The following is a 19,880-nucleotide window of genomic DNA, read 5'->3' as shown; positions in this document are numbered from 1 at the left end:
CATTGTATTGCCTGCACTCATTTCAGTGCATTACTATATATAATTTGATAACTATGTTCTGAAAGAACTAGCCATATAGCATATAACTAATGTCCCAAAAGCCTGCAATGGACAGAAAAACATACCTACTGTTTCCTGAGCAGGCAAAGGTAAATACACTATACATCACATAACTGGTTATTTGATGGAACAAATGATACATAAGTTAAGAATACATATTAGTATATAGGCTTACTGGAGCCTATATAACATGTATCTATTAGTATATAGGCTAATTATTATTATTAAGGAAGGATAGCTCTTGTTTAGGTTTTCTTTTTTAAACTGGAAATTCACAAATTGTAAAGTTGCAAAACTGCACCCATTATGTTCTACAGTGTTCAGTCATAAGCATGTACTTACCACGCACTTTGTCCATATCCAAGCGAAATATGATGTCACTAATCACTGGGTTCAGTGTTGTTGGATATTCGGGTACCTCCTGAACTTCTGTGACTGATTTAGTCTGAGCTGTAATAATAACAGACTCCAGATCAGCTCATTGTAAACGAACACTTGGAAGTAAAACTGAATCGCATGATGAGGGTCATTAGAGACAGTACACATTACAATCATTTAACTTTATTTACTTCATAACTCAACATTAACTGAAAAAAGTGTCAATATGTTAAGAATTATTTGTATTAATGTGTGTACACATGTGCATGTCAGGTGACTGCAGTGTGTATATGTCAAGTGAATGCAGTGTATGTATGTGTGTATGTCATGTGAGTGCAGTGTGTGTGCCTGTATGTGTGTATGTCACATGAGTGTAGTGTGTGTGTCTATATGTGTGTATGCCATTGAGTGCAGGTGCCCACAGAAGTGCGTTGTGTTGTTTGGAGCCCTTGGAACTGGAGTTAAAGGCTGCTGTGAACAACAGGGCTGAGAACTGAACTCAGGTCCTCCGGAAAAGCAAAATGTGCTCTTAAGTACTTAGTCATCTCTTTAGGCCTAAATCATCAATTTTTAAAAGCTTACAAAACTATATGCTATATGACAATCATTATGTTAACCTTTTCAACTATTGTCACTGTTTTGTGTATGTAGTATATACATGTGTACATGCCATGTGAGTGTATGTGTGTTGATGTCAGGTGCCTTCCTCTAGCACTCTCTGTTAAGACAAGACCTTGTCACTGAATCTGAGGCTTACTGATTCAACTAGAATGGCTGCTGGCCCTTGTGATTCAGGGACCTGTCTGTCTGCACTCCCACCAACCCTGGGGTATAGACATGAGCTGCCATGTCCAACTCAAATCTTTAAAATATCTATCTATCTATCTATCTATCTATCTATCTATCTATCTATCTATCTATCTATCTACCTACCTACTTACCTATCTATTCATTTATTTATTGTGTGTGCATGTGTGCATAAAGGCACACAAATGTATACCACAGTATAAGTGTACACTGGAGTCAGTTTTATTCTTCCTTCATTTGGGTTCTGGGGATTGAACTCAGGTTATCATGTTTGGCAGTAAGAACCTTTACTCCCTGAGCCATTTTGTTGAACTCCATGGCCAGCTTTTTTTTTCACATGGGTACTAAGGATCTGTACTCAGGTCCTCACACTTGTACAGCAAGCAATTTACTCACTGGGATATTTCCCCCAGTCCCCAGTATTATCTTATTCAATTCTCACAACACCTGAATAGCATTTAAGCCTCTACCAGATGAAGACAGTAGAGCTTAGAAAGATTATACATATTGTAAAAAGGTACATAGTTAAGGAATGTAGAAACTTGCACTAAACTCTGGTTCCATTATATTCCATAATCTACTCTCCAGGTCGCAGCTCAAATATGTATGGAACTGAGCATGTAATGTGCAGGACAGAGATTTGGTAGTAATGAAGAGGGGAAGGGGATTTGTGGAACAGCTGTTTCATGCAATGCTCCAGCTCACTGATTCACAAACACAGGACTAGGGTTCTAAAGTCTTTTATATTTTAAAGAGAAGTTAGATATCTAGATGTAAACTCCCAGCACTGTATAAAATGGCCACTTTGTCACACACTCATTTCAAGCACTAGGTAGAAGCAATAAGATCAGAAGTTCAAACTTATCCTTGGCTACATGGTAGATTTGGGGCTAAGGCAGGCGACCCTGTCTCAAAACCAAACAAAGCCAAAAACCATGTGTCTACAATGTTCTAGTCTAGTTATAGACCCTTGGATGATCTCCAAGAAGATGAAGCCTTTTTTAAATATGCTTTCTCTATGGCTCTACTCATCTGGGTCTCACTGAAACAGCCCTGTCTGTTAGCATCTGTTACTAGGGACACTTGATATTGCCCTATGGGTGCTGCCTTCTGTAGCTTCACATGGCACAATAGACAAGGTTACGAGGCATTCCCTAACAGCTTTAGGAGAGAACTGATGCCATTCACAAGAGTGGGGCTTTTCTGACTCAATCACTTCACAGTGAGTGTTACTATTCAACAATGGAGTCGGAGGCAGGTGGTCATATATATTTAGAGTTTTCAAAATTATACAACAATAATGAGAATAATTTACCTAGACAATAACTAACATAGTTTAGCAGATAATGGTACCTGATAATATTGAAATATGAATATAAGATGGATATACTTTCAAAACTGAAATAAATGTGATACAGCTACAAAATTCTTTTTTTTTTTTTGGTTTTTCAAGACAGGGTTTTTCTGTATTGTTTTGGAGGCTGTCCTAGAACTCGCTCTGTAGACCTAGAGTTCTGGGATTAAAGGTGTGAGCCACCAACGCCCGGCTTCAGCTACAAAATTCTTAGAAAAGTATTTCTTAAAGTGATAGTTCATGAAACATTAACAAAAATAAGAAAAAAAAGAAGAGCCCTTTACTCAAGTATAGTTTAAAAAGAACCTTCATGCATGTTTGTGTTCATGTATATGAATGCATACACACATGTCACGGTGTGTTTGGAGGACAGAGGGTAGCCTTGGCTGTTTGCCTCACCTTCCACTTTGTCTGAGACAGGGGCAGCGGCTCTCTTGTTCACCACTGTGTACTTCAGGCTAGTTGGCTTTCGAACCCCTGGACATTCTCTTCTCTCTACCTGGAAATGTAGGCACCACTCCATCTAGCTCTACATGGGGTCCAAGGTCCTCATGCTTTTAGGGCGAGCACTTTCCCACTGAGCTATTTCTCCAACTCCAAATAAAACTTAGAAGGGCCAAGCGATATTGGGAGCATCAAGAACTGTCTGAAGCCAAGGGCAGTGCTAGTAGTACTTTGACACTCACTAGTGCTGTCAAACTTAAATCTTGGTAAATTATACTCTAAAATTTTCATTCTGAGAATGATTCAACTATAGAGTTACAAATAAAGTTGCCTCACATTTAAAACAAGTTTTTAAATCATTGAACAATTCATGACTCTTATTTAAAATGTATTTAAAAATGTGCCGCACACCTTTCAGGCTCTGCTGGGTCATGCTCTGTGATTCTAGGTCTTCCTTTTTAAAGATTCTACTCACATTTTTTTCTGCCAGAAAGTAAAAGGAAACAAAATTTTAATGAATTAAAACAGTCATGTCAAGGCTTACCAACTATGGCCTGATCTTAAAATGACTACAATGTCTGAAAGTTAGGTACATCTTTTTACACATCATTCATGTAAGAAGAAAAATGTTATCTCATTAAATGTTAGCAGTTAATTTGACAGATCTGGAATCATCCATGACAAAACTGAAAAGTTAGGATTGTAAGTTTGCTCCTAGACATTTATACAATAGCATCATTTCTATTTTAACCCAACAGCTGACCCTTGATTTCTATGAGCTATTCTTGTTAAGTATGAATATACAAGAATTTAAATAATAATTTCCTCACAATTACCTACTTCTGGTAAAGTTAGTAGTATGAAGAAGAAATATGTTGAAGTGGCGTAGGATGGTATTAATGCTAATATTACTTATATGACTACATAGTTTGTCAATAAAGATAGATTTTTATATGTATGCATGTATATATATATGTGTGTGCACTCATACATGTATGCACATGTACATATGTGTACATATGCCCACATGTGTGTCGAGCAGAGGTCAATGCTGAGTGTTTTCCTTAATTACGGTTCAATTTATTTCTTGCACTGATCTTGGAGCTCAGTGATTCTGCTAGACCTGGGTAAGAGAACCTCAAGGGTCTTCTTGCCTTTGATTCCCTAGCACTGATAGTCTAAGAAGATATGATTAACCCAAATTTTATATGAGTTCTGGGGACTGAATTAGGACCTAATATTTTCATGTAAACCCATTTACTGGTTAAATTACCTTCTCATGCCTCTCACAAAGATTCTTTTATGATGAAAATATATTTAAGATTTAGGATAATATTCACAGGTCAAAGGGATGACACATTTTCAGCATCACTGACACAGGTAGATTTTAAAAATAAAACTGAAAATCATTTTCATATAGCCATTCCCACAGATGATTAATAACAACCCAGTACGTATGTCCATCTTTGAGATCTAGTTCCTCATATCCTTCTCAGTAGATATCTTTTCTCATCACAGAAATGTTTTTAATTGAGAAAACATTGGTCAGGAGAGCTGACACAGCCCAGGATTAAGATGCTCTGAAGGGACTTGCAACTGACTGTATTCTTTCCTCCTAGGTTGGGAAGAAGGCAGGAACAGTTCTTGAGAGAGATTCTGTGGCTATACCATTTTGTTGGAGTGAGCAAAAAAAATTTGGCATCACTCTATCTCCAAATTCTGGGGTCATTGGCACCTCTGCTGACCACCAGGCAGACAACAACATCCACAACTACATGAGTATAAGAAGCAAGCTGAACTTGACACACACATGAAGGAAAGCAGCTGAGGTCCTGGTGGGATGACAGAACACAGCTGCAATGGGTAAATACAAGTCCCCCTGACCCTGAGCCTCTGATAATGAAAGTTACACATAGAAAGTATGATTATACAGCATTTCAGAGAGAAGGCAGTGGTTGCTAGAATCCAGGGAGAAAGTACGGAAGCAGGCAATCTGCTGAGGATTGGGAAATGCCAATAATAAATACCTGTTACTCTTGTGCATGACTAACACAGCAAATCACAAATTCTGATTGTAACTTGTTTGAACATATCAGAATAGCATCAGAGCACTCAGCAGAGCCCCTAAACACTGCAAAGAATACATGATATATTTCAATACCTGTGAATCATGGTTACTGTATAATTGATGGAGTGATAAGAGCATTTCTAAACAAGAACAAAAAGGCCATTCCATGATCAACAAGCTAGCATAGCAGAAGCTATTTACAGGAGACGCAATACAGAGGAAGAAAGTCTTAAATATGAGCACATGGAAGGAATAAATTACATGGGAGGAACGGTTCAATAAAATAAAACTAGGAAAAAAAATCGATCATGGCCAACACAGTAAACTAGCAAAGCCATAATACTAATGGGGGAGAGAGGGAAGCATGAACAACAATCCAACCATTCAGGAAAACAGCCCACAGAATCACAGGAACTAATAAATACCTTTCCATTATAATCTGCATTACAGCTGGCATATGAACAAAGAGATGCAGACTAGCTGATGGGATTTACAAAACAATACCCAAATATCTGTCATCTCCAGGAAGGATTTCTCACTGGGCAAAGATGCCTACAGATTACAGTCAAGTGACAGAAATTTAAATGAGAGCTGAAAACGAGCTGGCATAGCTATTCTGGTATTGGTATCTCATAAGAATCGCAATTATGCAGGTATCTCGCAGAAATGTATTGATTTCATCTATGTTTTTAAAATATAAAATTCTTAGCTATTCCCTAATGCTTCTCTTGATATTGTGGACTTAAATCTGATAATGTAAACTTGAAAACCAAAGTTACAAGAGATGAAGTAGGGCATTATATTTGAATAAAGATAATGAGACATCAAAAAGACATGAGAAACATAAATGTATATCCAGTGAACACTGGGGACCTCAATTTCACAGGAAAGAGTAGCACATTAATGAACACAATACTACAGAGAGATTGTTATAATGGGTAACTTTCATCTATTGCTATGTAATAATATAAACTAAAAACCAACAAAGAAACTTCAGTGTTAAATTACACATATATCAACATCAAATGTCCATTTAAAAGATATCCTAAGGAATATTTGACCCAACAGATATAAAATACACATCTTGGAACTTTCTTTAAAATAGGTCATGTTCTAGATCACAAAGAGCCTCACACATGAGAACAGAAATATTTTATTGTATCTTTCAGATTATAGTAGAATAAAACTATAAATCAATAGCAAGGTAAACCATTGAGACCATACAAATTGAAGACTGAACAGCACATGTTGAATGAAGAACAAGAAATTTTAGTTAATAATGTGCCTGAAGTTTTAGAGCATTAAGAAAGAGAAACAAATAAAAGTGACACAAATAAGAAATGAATAAGTTAAATTATCCCTACTTGTGAATGGCATGATCCTTTACTTAAAAGGACACTACAGACTGCCAGGGAAGTCTCAGATCAGCAAAGAATTAGGATATAAAGTTAATACACACAACAAGTAGTTTTCTAAATACCAATAGTGAAGTTTCTGAGAAAGAAGTCAGGAAAACAATTAACATTCACAGTAGCTTAAGAAATATATAGGGGAAGGAATATGAATAAGAATAAGTTATAATTATCTATACCATTTACAATTACCTTGTGATGTACACATTGGGTTTTATTTAACCATAGAAACTAGTGTGTGTAATAATGGAATCTTCATAAGAGAAAACATGCAGTCTTTTATCTTTGCTTTTCCCTATTGCCTTATTTTACTCCCCTCCCCCTTGAATGATATAGATTCTGTATATGAGAGAAAATATGCAATATCTGTCTTTCTGAATCTGTTTTATTTCATGTACATGATGACCACCAATTTTATCAATTTTACTGCAAATGACATTTTGCAGGTTTTCTTTTTAATGGTTAAATAAAATTCCATTGCATATATCCAAGTTTCTACACTAATTAGTATGTTGATGGGCACCTGGGCTGATTCTATACATTGGCTGTTGTGAACTGTACTACAGTCAACACAGATGGGTATGTGCGTTTTTACTATGGATATATAGATTTGGATGTGTAGCCAGGAGTAATAAAACTTGATCATATCATGGATGGTTTCATTTGTATTTTTGTAGTATTTTTAGAACCTCCATATTGATTTCCATAGTGGTGACACTAGCTTATATTACCACCAGAAGTATTTTATCTCCTTGGTTAGGTTTATTCCTTGGTAGTTTTTTTATACAGTAGCATACAAAATAATAGGCTTCATTACAGTATATGTAAGCATATTATGTGTTCACTACCTTCTCCCCAGGTATATTTTAAGCTACTGTGAATAGATTCTTTTCACTGATTTCTTTTTCATCAATTTCATTATTAGTATTTAGAAAAGCTACTGATTTTGTGTGTTGATTTTGCATATGTTATGTGCGAGAGGCATGTTTGCATGTGTGTGGATTTAGGTGTGTGCACACATGTATGTGCACAAATGTGGAGGCCTGAGGTTAATGTCATAAGTTTTACTTGACCACTTTCCATTTGATTTACTGAGGCAGAGTCTTTCACCAAACCCTAAACTCACTAAAGTGGCGAGTTAACTAGCTACCTTGCCCTAGGGATCCTGTTTCAATCTCCCAAAGACTAGGATTAAAGATGGACTTCCATTCTAGGCTAGCTTTTGTGAATTTCTGGGATCTAGACTCTGGTCTTTATGCTTGAGGGACAAGACCTTTATCCACTGAGCCATCTGCCCAGTCTCTATGACCACATTTCAAATTTGTTCTCTTTATAAGCATGGTTATAGGACTCAAGGCTATTTGCTGTCATACATACCAGGTGTTTTCTATGTGGGTAGTTTTCAGTTTCTTAAATTGAGGATGATCTTTAGATGTTGGGTCTATTGACATATAATTCTCATCAGACCTTAGCTCGATGTTCTGACCTATAAAGCAGATGTGTGAAATTCATTGAAGAGAGTCATACTCCAAAACCATGATGTAACACAATGGCATATTTCTTTCTTCATTTTATTAAGGTGGTGATTTCCAATATTACACTGTATAGCTAAATAACCATCATCTATCTTTTTTACAACTTATAAAAATATTAGCGTGGCTGAGAAGTCATGAGTTATAATCCTTCTCATGAAATTCAAAAATCCCAAAGGGGGAAAACAAATTTGGGAGTTTTAGGTCAATGGTGTGAGACTAAGGTAGGTTCAGTAGTGCTCATTCTTAATGGAGAACCTAGATGTTGAAATGATGTGGTCTGGATGGGCTCAGAATCTGAATCTTACTAGAATATATTCTTAAATACTTTCTTTTCTTTATCATTGTTCATCTCCACTACATGAAACACTTCTGCTTTTCTCAACCCATTTCTGTCTTTTACCCATTTATTTCTCAGATTGCTTAATGTTAAAGTATATTTTGTGTATTAACCCTTTACTTGGCAATATATTGATCTTATACTAAATGGAGACCATGAAACACAGTAGTAAAGAGAAATCTTGTGGGTAAAACTTGGAGCAGCACAAAGGCTCCACGCTGTGTGTACTGGAGAAGGCCTAAGATTCAAAATATTGGTCATGGACAGAAGCTAGTGGAATCAGCTAGGTGACCAATGACTTGGGAATAAGAATGAAAAAAAATAGGAGTGTCATGACTTCATGCCTACAAAATTCACTGGAACTAGTACAAATTCCACCATCCACAAGTCATAATTTTGGTGGTAGTGTGAAATGCATGGGCAATGCCTTGATTACTGTGTCATCTTATAGAGAATGCTCTGAGAGACTACAATGCCGGATGTGATATGCACCTGAAGCTAGATGTCAATATACTAGATGCTCCACAAAATGTACATTTGGTAACAGAAACACTTTTTTTTACCTAATATCATAAGTGACTGTAGTTGAGGAAAGATCTCATCAAAACAGTCATGTTTCTAATACACTAAGAGGTAAGATGTCCTTTCATCATTGGGATTGTTGTGCCATTAAAGAATTAGGCAGAGAAAGGGGTTTCCATGCTGGCCAAAAGATTAAAAGATTAACTTTAATGATTGGGGGAAATGGGATGTTCTTAACTGAGACCCTGAGGTATTCCCTGGGTCACCTTACAATACTCTCTTGTTCAAAAGTCATAATAAACAGAAAAATAGCCATTTATAATAATAAAAGTACCAAGGTATCATGAGAATAAAGGTTTGGGTTACCTCACTAGGTATCAAGATGGAGTTGAAGATAAATGAGAACGTGGAGGGATGATGGAACTCTACTCATGGTGAAGATGCTGTGAATGTTGTTGATATGACAACAAAAAGCTTAGAATACCACAAAAATGTAGTTGGTAGCATCTGGAAGGGATGACTAATTTTGCAATGAATTCTATCATGAAGTTAAACTATTTTCTTTGCACATTTCTAAAAAGTGGCTCCTCACTCAATCATATTAAACCATAGATTGTGGCCATGGTGCTGTGTCCACAGGGTCTACTTGGGGTCCTGCTTCTCTTGGTCTTTCCACATTCGTAGTTTCTTCCTCTACCAGTCTTGAATGCCTCAAAGCCTCCAAGGTTGGAATCAGCTTCTTCCACATTCATGTTTAAACTCTTCCGGTAAACCATGTATTCTTGATGATATATAGACTAGTGAACTTCTTCCAGTAGTTTCCATTTTCTTTATGCAGATTCACCAAAAGAATCATTTGGACGAGGGGGCAGCAGTGGGAGCTTTTGAATGCCTTTCTTAAGACTTGAATGTTGAGTCTTTCATGTTATCCAGGAATGCATGCCCATTCCTCTAATCATCTATCTTCATCACAGATCCTAACAACAGTATCTTGAAAGTGATCTTTTCTTCTGGGCAGTATGTTTCCCAATTGGCCCATTCAACAAACTGTTATAAAGACATGAGCTGTCATTCCAGCAGTGTTGCTGCACTTAAAGAGCATAGTAGACGTAGGTATCCTGGGATTATTGAAATGATAAGGGCAGGTTTCAATGCAAAGCCATCAACCTGCATTAGCTCATAACAACAAAATCAGACTGTCCTTTGAATTTTCAAAGCCAAGCACTGGCTTCCTGCAGTTAGAGTCCTTGATGGCATCTTTTTTGAATACAAAGGTATTTCATTCACATTAGAAATGAGTGGTTCTGTAGTTCTGTTTAGTCACCTTCAATCATGAACTTTTCAACACTATTGCCCACTCCTTCAACGTAACTTTCATGTTAGTAGTTCCGCTTCTTTCTTTGTAAGTCATGAGTCAACTCTGTTGCAGCAAAAGTAGTGTTTGTAAGACAATTTATAGCATCAAATGTACATATAAGAAAAGAAGATTACACACCAATAACTTGATTCTACTGTAGGAAACTAGCAAAGGATGAGCAAATGAAATCTAGAGTTAAAGAAGAAAGTAGTTTAGAGCAGGGATCTATAAAATTAGCAGAAAAAACCAACAAAATGTAAGTTAGTTCTTTGAGACAATAAATAAAAATTCCTAAATCTTTAAGTAGGCTAAGCACAAAGAGAATATAAATTGTTAAAATCAGAAAAAAATCCTGTGGACCCAAATGACAATAAACTGTAAATAATTCTATGCTTAAAACTAGTAGCCTAAATGAAATGGACCAATGCTTTGAAATCTCTCAAGTTTCACATAAGAAAAATATAGTTAAAATGGGTCTATTAAAGAAACTGAATGTATAATTAGTAACTATTCATAACAGAAAATAGCAGAGTCAAAGTGATTCCCTGGTTAATTCGAACAAATATTTAAGACAAGCCATATACCAAGTTTCTACCATATTTTCTAGAAGACAGTATAAGATAGACTCATTTCAACTTCTCTGAGACTAGCACTACCCTAATATAAGAGAAAAATTACACAGCAACACCACTTGGCAACATAGACCCTCAATGAAATGTGAATAAATTGACTCCAAAAACACAAAGAATTAGAAACCATTGGGATTTAACTCAGACTAACAAGGAAGCACTGTATCTGAATATTGGTTATCTATCATTAGTAACAGACTAAGGAAAAAATATTGCATGATAATCTCCATAGATGCAGAAAGGCCTTAGCTAAAATTTAACACCCATTCACAAAATGTACTGCCAGCAAAAGGAGAAGAGAAGGGGATTTCTACCACTTGCTAAACAGTGAATGGGGGAACCCATAGTTATTACTATACTTAACAGTGAGAACTAGAAGCTTTTTCACTAAGATCAAGAGCAAGGTAGGGATGCTCCCAAACATCAGTTGCTTCTCAGCATCCATAAAGGATGTTTGGATAATCCAACATAAGGCAATCCACATAAGGTAATAAGAAGTGTACACATAGGAAAGGAAAAACAATTTGTGAACAAAGACTGTCTTATCTGTGTGGAATAAAGAGTCACAGTGGCATTTTATTACTGCTTTAATTCATTTTTCCCAAATGATATACATGTACTATTTAAGTGTGAATTAAACTTAAATTAAATTTGAAAACTCAGCTGGGTAGTGGTGGTGTATGCCTTTAATTCCAGCACTTGGGAGGGAGAGGTAGGCAGATCCCTGTGAGTTTGAGACCAGCCTTGTCTACAAGAGCTAGTTATAGGACAGCTTCCAAAGCCACCCTGTCTCGAGCGCCCTCCCCCAAATTGAAAACTCATTTGTATATCTATGCACCATGTGTGCCTGGCACTGTGTAGGCCAGAAGAGGACATCAGATGCTCTGGAACTGGAATGAAGGAAGGCTGTGAGCACCATGGGGGTGCTGGGAACAGAACCCAAGTGCTCTGCAAGAGGAGCCAGTGCTCTAACCCACTGAGTCATTGATCTAGCCCACAAGTACGAATGAAAACAACAGTGAAATATCATTACAATGGCCCTAATTTGCCACCCTCCAAGTCAGCGGGGATGTAGTAATATAAGGCTTCATTTATCACTGATGTGAATAAAAATCACCATCTATCAATTAGACTTAATGGACTTTCCCAGCTGTGACACTGAACAGGAACAGCACAAAGTTTTAACAATCCTACTCCATATACCACTCAGTCATTTTGAGTTCTGGACATTGTCTAACAAGTTTCAAAAGTTATATAAGGTGCAATTTCTGATCTGCTTTAACCAGCATGTCTCTAGGGATGATGGAGATCTGACTGGAATGAAAAGACAAACTCACAGACACAGAGCGAAGCCGGGATCCGGTGCCCTGGGCTCTGGTGGAGAAGCTAGAGCACCCTGGAAGCTCAGCGTATTTGTTATCTACAGTTACCAGGGACATGGAGTTGTTGCACACAGCTGAATCAAGGAGGCAGGTTAAACTAATTTTGGTAGTGGTGGTCACTGTAGGAGAGCTGTCGTTAGCCTGTACGTATCTGGTGGAAGAAAGCTATGGTGGGCATTTTCTGCACACAATATCAACATTTCCTCGACTCTCCGAGGAAGGCTTTGCCATCCCCCCTGAGCTTCACTCTGGGTTGGGGGAGACATTGTTACTGCCCATGGGCTGAAGTATTGGATTCTTGATATGGCTAAGCTAATGTCCACAGCACACATTCACTTGGGACTTCATTCCCCCACGATTCCCTTCACTCCATACATCCCCCACCCTCTGTTATTCTTAGATGTTCAGGATCTCCATGCTTGGTCCAGGGGCAGTTCACAGCAATGCTCCCCACCAGACTATAAGGATAAGAAGGAAGATCATAATAGTCACTCTACCCAATGAACACAATAAAAATAGTGTAACACGCATAAGGCCTGAAGCCTCCAAGGTCATCAAGGGTCATTTTCACAATAACAGCAAGAGAAACAGTCTGCTCTTACACCCTTTGCTTTTCTGGGATACTGGCTTCGTCCATGTCATCATTACTGTGGGTTCAAACCCCCGAGAGGTGGGTCCCAATTATTCTGTCTAAATTGCAGAACTATAGGTGAACAGAGCCCACTGGGGCTCCAGGTGGTTAGAGACAAGTTCCCTGCCCCCTGCCCCCTGCCCCCTGTCCCTGCCCCCAAAAGAGAGTGGTAGTCATTAGCAGAAACAGGTAAAGGAAGTTGTGGGACTAGACCATTGGATGAAAGAGCATAGGCCCACTAGGCTTTCCCTTGACCAGTCTTACCTGTATGGATAGTTACCAGACATCTCAGAAATGCAGCTGCTTGGTTATTTGAGTTGGGTTGTTTAAAGACAAAAGCAAAAACAAAACAGGCAGCATTTAAAGACACCTAGATTTCCCCCTTTGCTATGGTCTCCTCCATCCATGTGCTCATGGTCACCTCCATGCTCACACGTTCTCACCTGCAGACATCTGTAAAGGATCAAATGCCCTAGGACATGCTTAGCGGCTCCCACCCCCAGCAGCTGACAAGTCGGGCAGAGCTCCACCTCTGAGCGCCATCACCTGTGCTATGTGCCTCCCCCTCCCAGGCAAAATGTAACATGAATGCTGCTAAACTGAAAACCTAAATAGACAAACCACTGCCCCTTCCTCTGGAAGCCAAGGGCATGTCTTCCTGAAAGCAAGCCCAAGACCGGATGAGGCTGCAATGCCTCATTGCTACTTCCTGTGTCTCCCCCAAGCACTGACATATGACTACCCATCTTCAGATTCTGCTTGGTAACATATAACTGCCTGTCTCTCTAAACACAGCTCTTTTTACTACAACTGCCTGTCTCTAGAGTCTACTTGCCCCAATGAGCTATTCCCAAGGAACTGAAACAGATTCCCTTCTATTCCTTTATTTGTTCCTTTATCCTTATTTCTTGATTTTTGCTTTTTCCTTTCCCTTCATTAGCCTGTTTCTTGTAGTCAGGGTCCATTCCTGTGCTCCACTTTAGTATGGCCCTAAGGATTTGACCTGACCAGGGTGGTAAAATTTAGAAAGGCTAGGCAGGGCAGACACACAGCAAAGCTAGCATGAGGAGGAGAAGCTGCAGTACCCTGGCATCTCAGCATGTTTATTATATACAATTGAACAGATGTGGATCTCTGGCACACAGCTGAATCAATGAGGCGGGGTTAGCTAATCTTGGTAGGGGCAGTCTAAGTGGTGGAACCATCTTCAGGCTGTAAATATGGAGGCAGGGAGAACACTGTGATGGACCTTTCCAGAACACACTATTAACATCTGCACACAGAATGCTTTGTCATCCCTCTGGCTCTCACCCTGGGTGCAGGGAGGCTTTGTCACTCACGGGGCTGAGCTGTTGGAATCCTTGACAAGGCTGTTCTGGTGTCATCAGCATACATTCACTCAGGGCTTCCTCCACTCCCCACATTGATGAAATGAATTTACAATGTGTTACTTCATACTCACAATCAGATGGACATTATAAGAAAGAAAAACAATTTAATATCTCCTGGGATCAACAATATAATAAAAAATGTAACTTTGGCAAATGGAAATCAATAGTGTTTGAAAAAGTTATTTTCCAAAGTCCAGATAAATTTCTCTCACGTATGCAATGTCCAATATAAAGAAAGAGTAGGCCCTGTCATCAACATGAGGTAGGACAGAAAGGCATGTGAAGGGCCAAGGGAGCCCTGAAGCAGAGTCCAGCCACAGCCTCTCTCTTTTTGAGAAGATCAGCACAACTGACATGCAGAGCTGCTATTCTTCTAAACATGGACATTCTAGGTTAACGGAACAATGGACCAGCGTATGGCCTGAATGCCTGGACCAGACATCTCTCAAGAATCCTAAGCAAAATTGTTAACTTTGCTTGCAGTAAGGATATCCTACCTTTTGTGAGCTAAGACTTTTACTTTATCCATTGCTGTTCGGTCGGGGGGGGGGGGGGAGGCTCAAGAGCCGTCTGATAATGTCATTTAATTCCTCAGCGACACTTTGAGGATAGCAACTTCCAAACCTCACCCAAACCTTACATGTGATTGTTGTAAGAAACAAGGGGCACTGATTCTGAGAAGCCCGCAGCCAGGCTCTGGGGTGTGTCCTACTTTCTTCTCAGTATGGCTCAGTATGGCTCTCGTGTCTATGAGAAAACGACTTTATTAACCCCCAGCTCTGCTTTAGTCTGAGGTACTTTTCTGTGCTGAAGCTCTTAACTCTAGTTTGGACTGCTTTATCAAGGTTTCTAAAAGTCTAGGGGACCCTTAGGCTGCTTCGGGTAACAGTGGGAAGCTGTGCCCTCTGCTTCCACTGAAAGAGCCTCATAAGATTAATAACATATACAAGAATAGAGAACTTCTTACTAATGAAAAAACAGGTGATTCCTCTAAGATCAGAACAGAGCGAGGGCATCCCTGTCATTCCTCTTCTCCATCATACTAGAAATGCTAAACAATATAGGAAGACACCTAAAGAGGCTCTGTGGGGTGAGGCTGGCAGTGGGGAGGTCAGGCCTGGCGTTCACTGCCTTCCATATGTGCCTCCAACTCTTTGGGTGGCCACCTAGGGTGGAGGTCTGTTGGCATGTCATCAAAGAAGGAAAGGTTGCTGCTGCTGCTACTTTCTAGGGTGGGTCTGGCTGGCAGTTACCTGCAGCAACATGGGACTTCTACAGAAGTCACTTACTATGTGATCCCAGACCGGAGCGTTGTCTAGAGTTGCCTAGCAGTACTTTGGGTGAAAGAAATGCTTTTAATGCAAATGGACTGTCAATCTGTGCAGTTTGTCTACACTCACTTCTGTAAAGAATTCCAGTGACACCATTGTCTCCCTGGAAATGGGGAGTCCTTGGAGGAGTGGCAGGCCCAGTGCACATATAACGTACCCTTCAGAACTGCCAGCACAGCCAGGACAGACTGCCAGTCTTTCTGATAACACAAGGTGTGTGTGGTGGGGCAGGGGTGAGGGATCAGTAACAAAGGACACCAGAAGTTTGTCGTTTCTTCCTACGATCACCTGTATTTGTTTTGGCAACTTGAAAGGCTGTCCTGGAGCTGTCTTTCCTAGATAGGGAAGGAGAACCAGAGGAGCCACGGGAAGGAGAAAGCTGAGTGTGTAGAGCATCCAGGAAGAACTCGAGGTGGGTGCCAACTGTAAGCACTATATTCAGTGAATTCCCAACACCTATACAGAGCAAGACTGAAGTGTTGGTTTGACTTTAAGCAGCCAGCAGATATGGGTTTGCTCATCGGCAGCATAAAGGTGCAGGAACTGCTCCACTCAGGAAGATGTGGGAGTTGCTTCCACAGATGAATGGAAAGGAAGAGTTGTTGCTCTGTTTGAGGATGTCAGAGAGGACAAGGCATCCAGGAGGCACTGTAAATCCCCTAGTGAGCCCATGACCACAGGCCAAGTGTGGGCATTCTTCAGAAGACCTGCTGAGATTAGAAGGTGGCTTAGTCTCTCAGGGAGAGGTTCAGTCATAGGGGTTGAGGAGGGATGGCCAGAAAGTTGTACTTATACTTCAGGATTACAAAACTCCCTGAATCTAAACCAGTGTTCAGCAAGCTGAGACCCTCCAGGATCACAGGGTGATTACACACATTGTTCCTGGGAGTCAGCACTGATGTATCCAGTAGGTACTTTGTGTATGTTTAAGGAAGAACTGGTAATCTGGGCAGGGAAACTGCAAACACTGTGGTGGGATTCTCAGAAGCTCACCATGTGTGATGCCAGTAAACACAGCACCAAAACCACGGAAGGTGAGTCTGGAGGATGAGATCATGAAGATGGAGGACTATTTATTTCATGCTCAGTACCAACCCCAAAGGTTGTGAAGATATGGACAAAGTGTATTCAAAACCTGACACAATGGCCACCCGGAGCCTGGAGTCCATCTTGCAGGTGTAAACACTCTTTTAAAAATTTTTTTATTATTTTTTTATTTTTATGTTTAAATTTAGATTAGAAACATGGTTGGTTTACAAGTCAGTTCCAGGTCCCTCTCCCTTTCCCTCCCCTCCTCCTGTGCCCTCCCCCAACTCCCCCATTATCCCCTCGGTTCCCCAGGGAGGGTGAGGCCCTCCATGGGGGTGTCCATAGTCTGTCATTTCATCCAGGGCAGGGCCTAGACCCTCCCCCAAGAGTTCAGGGTGAGAGTTCATCTCATATTGTTGGATGGGAGTCCAAAGTCCATGTGTATACTTGGGATGTATACTGATCTACTACCCAAGGCTCAATAGATTACCTAGGCCTCCTCACTGACACCCCCATTCTCAGGGGGTCTTGATCAGTCCCATGTTGGATTCCCAGGCATTAGCCTGAGATTCAAGAGTTAACCCTTGTCAGATCAGCTGTTTCTGGGGTTAAACCAGCCCAGTCTTAACTCCTTTGGTCATCAGTCCTCCCTCTCTGTTACTGGCTTTCTTGAGTTCAGCTCAGTACTTAGCCGTGGGAGACTGCCTCTTCTTCCATCAGCCACTGAATGAAGTGTCTGTTTCCCAGACTCTCTGGCCATGGGATTGTAGGCTGGCACTCCCCATATCTATGTCTAAAATCCATATATGAGAGAGTACATGCCATGTTTCTCTTTTTGTGACTGGGTTACCTTGCTCAGGATGTTTCTTCTAGTGCCATCCATTTGCCTGCAAATTTCAGCATTCCATTATTTTTTTCTGCTAAATTGTACTCCATTGTGTAAATGTACCACATTTTCTCTAGCCATTCTTCGGTTGAGGGGCATCTAGGTTGCTTCCAAGTTCTGGCTATTACAAATAATGCTGTTATGAACATAGTGGAACAGACATCCTTGTTGTATGAATGGGCATCTTTTGGATACATACCTAAGAGTGGAGTTGCTGGGTCTTGTGGTAGGTTTATTCCCATTTTTCTGAGGAATCTCCATACTGATTTCCAAATGGCTGAACCAGTTGGCACTCCCACCAGCAATGGAGGAGTGTTCCCCTTTCACCACATCCTCTCCATCATAAATTGTCGTTGGTGTTTTTGATTTTAGCCATTCTGACAGGAGTGAGATTGTATCTCAGAGTTGTTTTGATTTGCATTTCCCAGATGGCTAAGGATGTTGAGCACTTTCTCAAGTGCCTCTCAGCCATTTTAGACTCCTCTATTGAAAATTCTCTATTTAGTTCTGTAGCCCACTTTTTAATTGGATTCTTTGGTGTTTTGGAGACTTGCTTCTTGAGTTCTTTGTAAATTTTGGAGATCAACCCTCTGTCAAATGTGGGGTTAGTGAATATTTTTCCTATTCTGTGGGCTGCCTTTTTGTCTTGCTGACTGTGTCCTTTGCCTTACAGAAGCTTCTCAGTTTCAGTAGGTCCCATTTATTAATTGTTGATCTCACTGTCTGTGCTGCTGGTGTTATGTTCAGGAAGCTGTCTCCTGTACCAATTCGTTCAAGGGTACCACCCACTTTATCTTCTAAGAGGTTCAGTGTGGCTGGATTTATGTTGAGATCTTTGATCCATTTGGATTTAAGTTTTGTGCATGGCGATAAACATGGATGGATCCGTAGTCTTCTACATGCCAGCCTCCAGTTATGCCAACACCATTTGTTGAAGATGCTTCTTTATTTCATTGTATATTTTTAGCTTCTTTGTCAAAGATCAGATGTTCATACGTGTGTGGGTTATTATCAGGGTTTTCAATTCGATTTCATTGGTGTACCTGTCTATTTTTGTGCCAATACCAAGCTGTTTTCAGGACTATAGCTCTATAATAGAGCTTGAAGTCAGGGATGGTGATGCCTCCCGACGTTGCTTGTTGAACAGGGTTGTTTTGGCTATCCTGGGTCTTTTGTTTTTCCATACAAAATTGATTATTGTTCCTTCAAGGTCTGTGAAGAATTGTGCTGGGATTTTAATGGGGATAGCATTGAATCTGTAGATTGATTTTGACAGGATTGCCACTTTTACTACATTCATCCTACCTATCCAAGAGCATGGGAGATCTTTCCATTTTCTGAGGGTTTCTTTAATTTCTTTCTTAAAAGATTCAAGTTTCTTGCAATACAGGTCTTTCACTTGCTTGGTTAGTGTTACCCCAAGGTATTTAATGTTGTTTGTGGCAATTGTAAAGGGTGATGTTTCTCTGATTTCTCTTTCAGCCCTTTTATCATCTGTATATAGTAGGGCTACTGATTTTCCTGAGTTGATCTTGTAGCCTGCCACTTTGGTGAAGGTGTTAATCAGCTGTAAGAGTTTCCTGGTAGAGTTGTTTGGGTCATTTATGTAAACTATCATATCATCTGCAAACAGTGAAAATTTGACCTCTTCCTTCCCAATTTGTATCCCATGATCCCCTTTTGTTGTCATATGGCAATGGCTAGAACTTCAAGTACAATGTTGAAAAGGTATGGAGAGAGTGGACAGCCTTGTTTTGTTCCTGATTTTAGAGGAATTGCGTTGAGTTTCTGTCAATTTAGTTTGATGTTAGCTGTTAGTTTACTGTATATAGTTTTTATTATGTTTAAGTATGTTCCTGTCATCCCAGATCTCTCCAAGACCTTTATCATGAAGGGGTGTTGGATTTTGTCAAAGGCTTTTTCAGCATCTAGTGAGATGATCATGTGATTTTTGTTTATATGGTGGATTACGTTGATGGATTTTCGTATGTTGAACCATCCCTGCATCCCTGGGATGAAACCTACTTGATCGTGGTGAATGATTGTTTTGATGTGTTCTTGGATCCGATTTCCCAGTATTTTATTGAGTATTTTTGCATCAATGTTCATGAGGGATATTGGTCTGAAGTTCTCTTAGTTGTGTCTTTGTGTGGCTTGGGGATCAAGGTTATTGAAGCCTCATAGAAAGAGTTTGGCAAAGACCCTTCTGCTTCTATTGTGTGGAATACTTTGAGAAGAATTGGTATAAGCTGTTCTTTGAATTTCTGGTAGAATTCTGCACTGAGGCCATCTGGACCTGGGCTTTTTTTGGTTGGGAGACTTTTGAT

General features: G+C 39.8%; 1 protein-coding gene across 10 annotated transcripts in view; it reads right to left on the bottom strand.

Moving 5' to 3' along the window:
• The window catches only part of Ccdc7 (coiled-coil domain containing 7), a 193,760-nt gene that overhangs the window by 67,414 nt on the left and 106,466 nt on the right, over positions 1-19,880 (bottom strand). For 9 of the 10 annotated variants that reach the window (XM_040755264.1, XM_040755269.1, XM_040755271.1 and 6 more), the window contains 2 exons: positions 3,455-3,526; positions 403-510 (listed from right to left, as the gene is read on the bottom strand). In XM_040755264.1, the coding sequence (XP_040611198.1) occupies positions 403-510; positions 3,455-3,526 (180 nt within the window). Of the gene's footprint in view, positions 1-402; positions 511-3,454; positions 3,527-7,900; positions 8,010-9,283; positions 10,338-19,880 lie in introns of those variants that run through there. The other variant, XM_040755273.1, reaches the window with a different exon arrangement.

The sequence above is a fragment of the Mesocricetus auratus genome, unplaced genomic scaffold, assembly GCF_017639785.1.
Source record: "Mesocricetus auratus isolate SY011 unplaced genomic scaffold, BCM_Maur_2.0 Super-Scaffold_100013, whole genome shotgun sequence".
Classification (NCBI taxonomy): domain Eukaryota; kingdom Metazoa; phylum Chordata; class Mammalia; order Rodentia; family Cricetidae; genus Mesocricetus; species Mesocricetus auratus.
The sequence above is the reverse complement of the archived record's forward strand: the minus strand, read 5'-3'. Positions and strand labels throughout refer to the sequence as shown.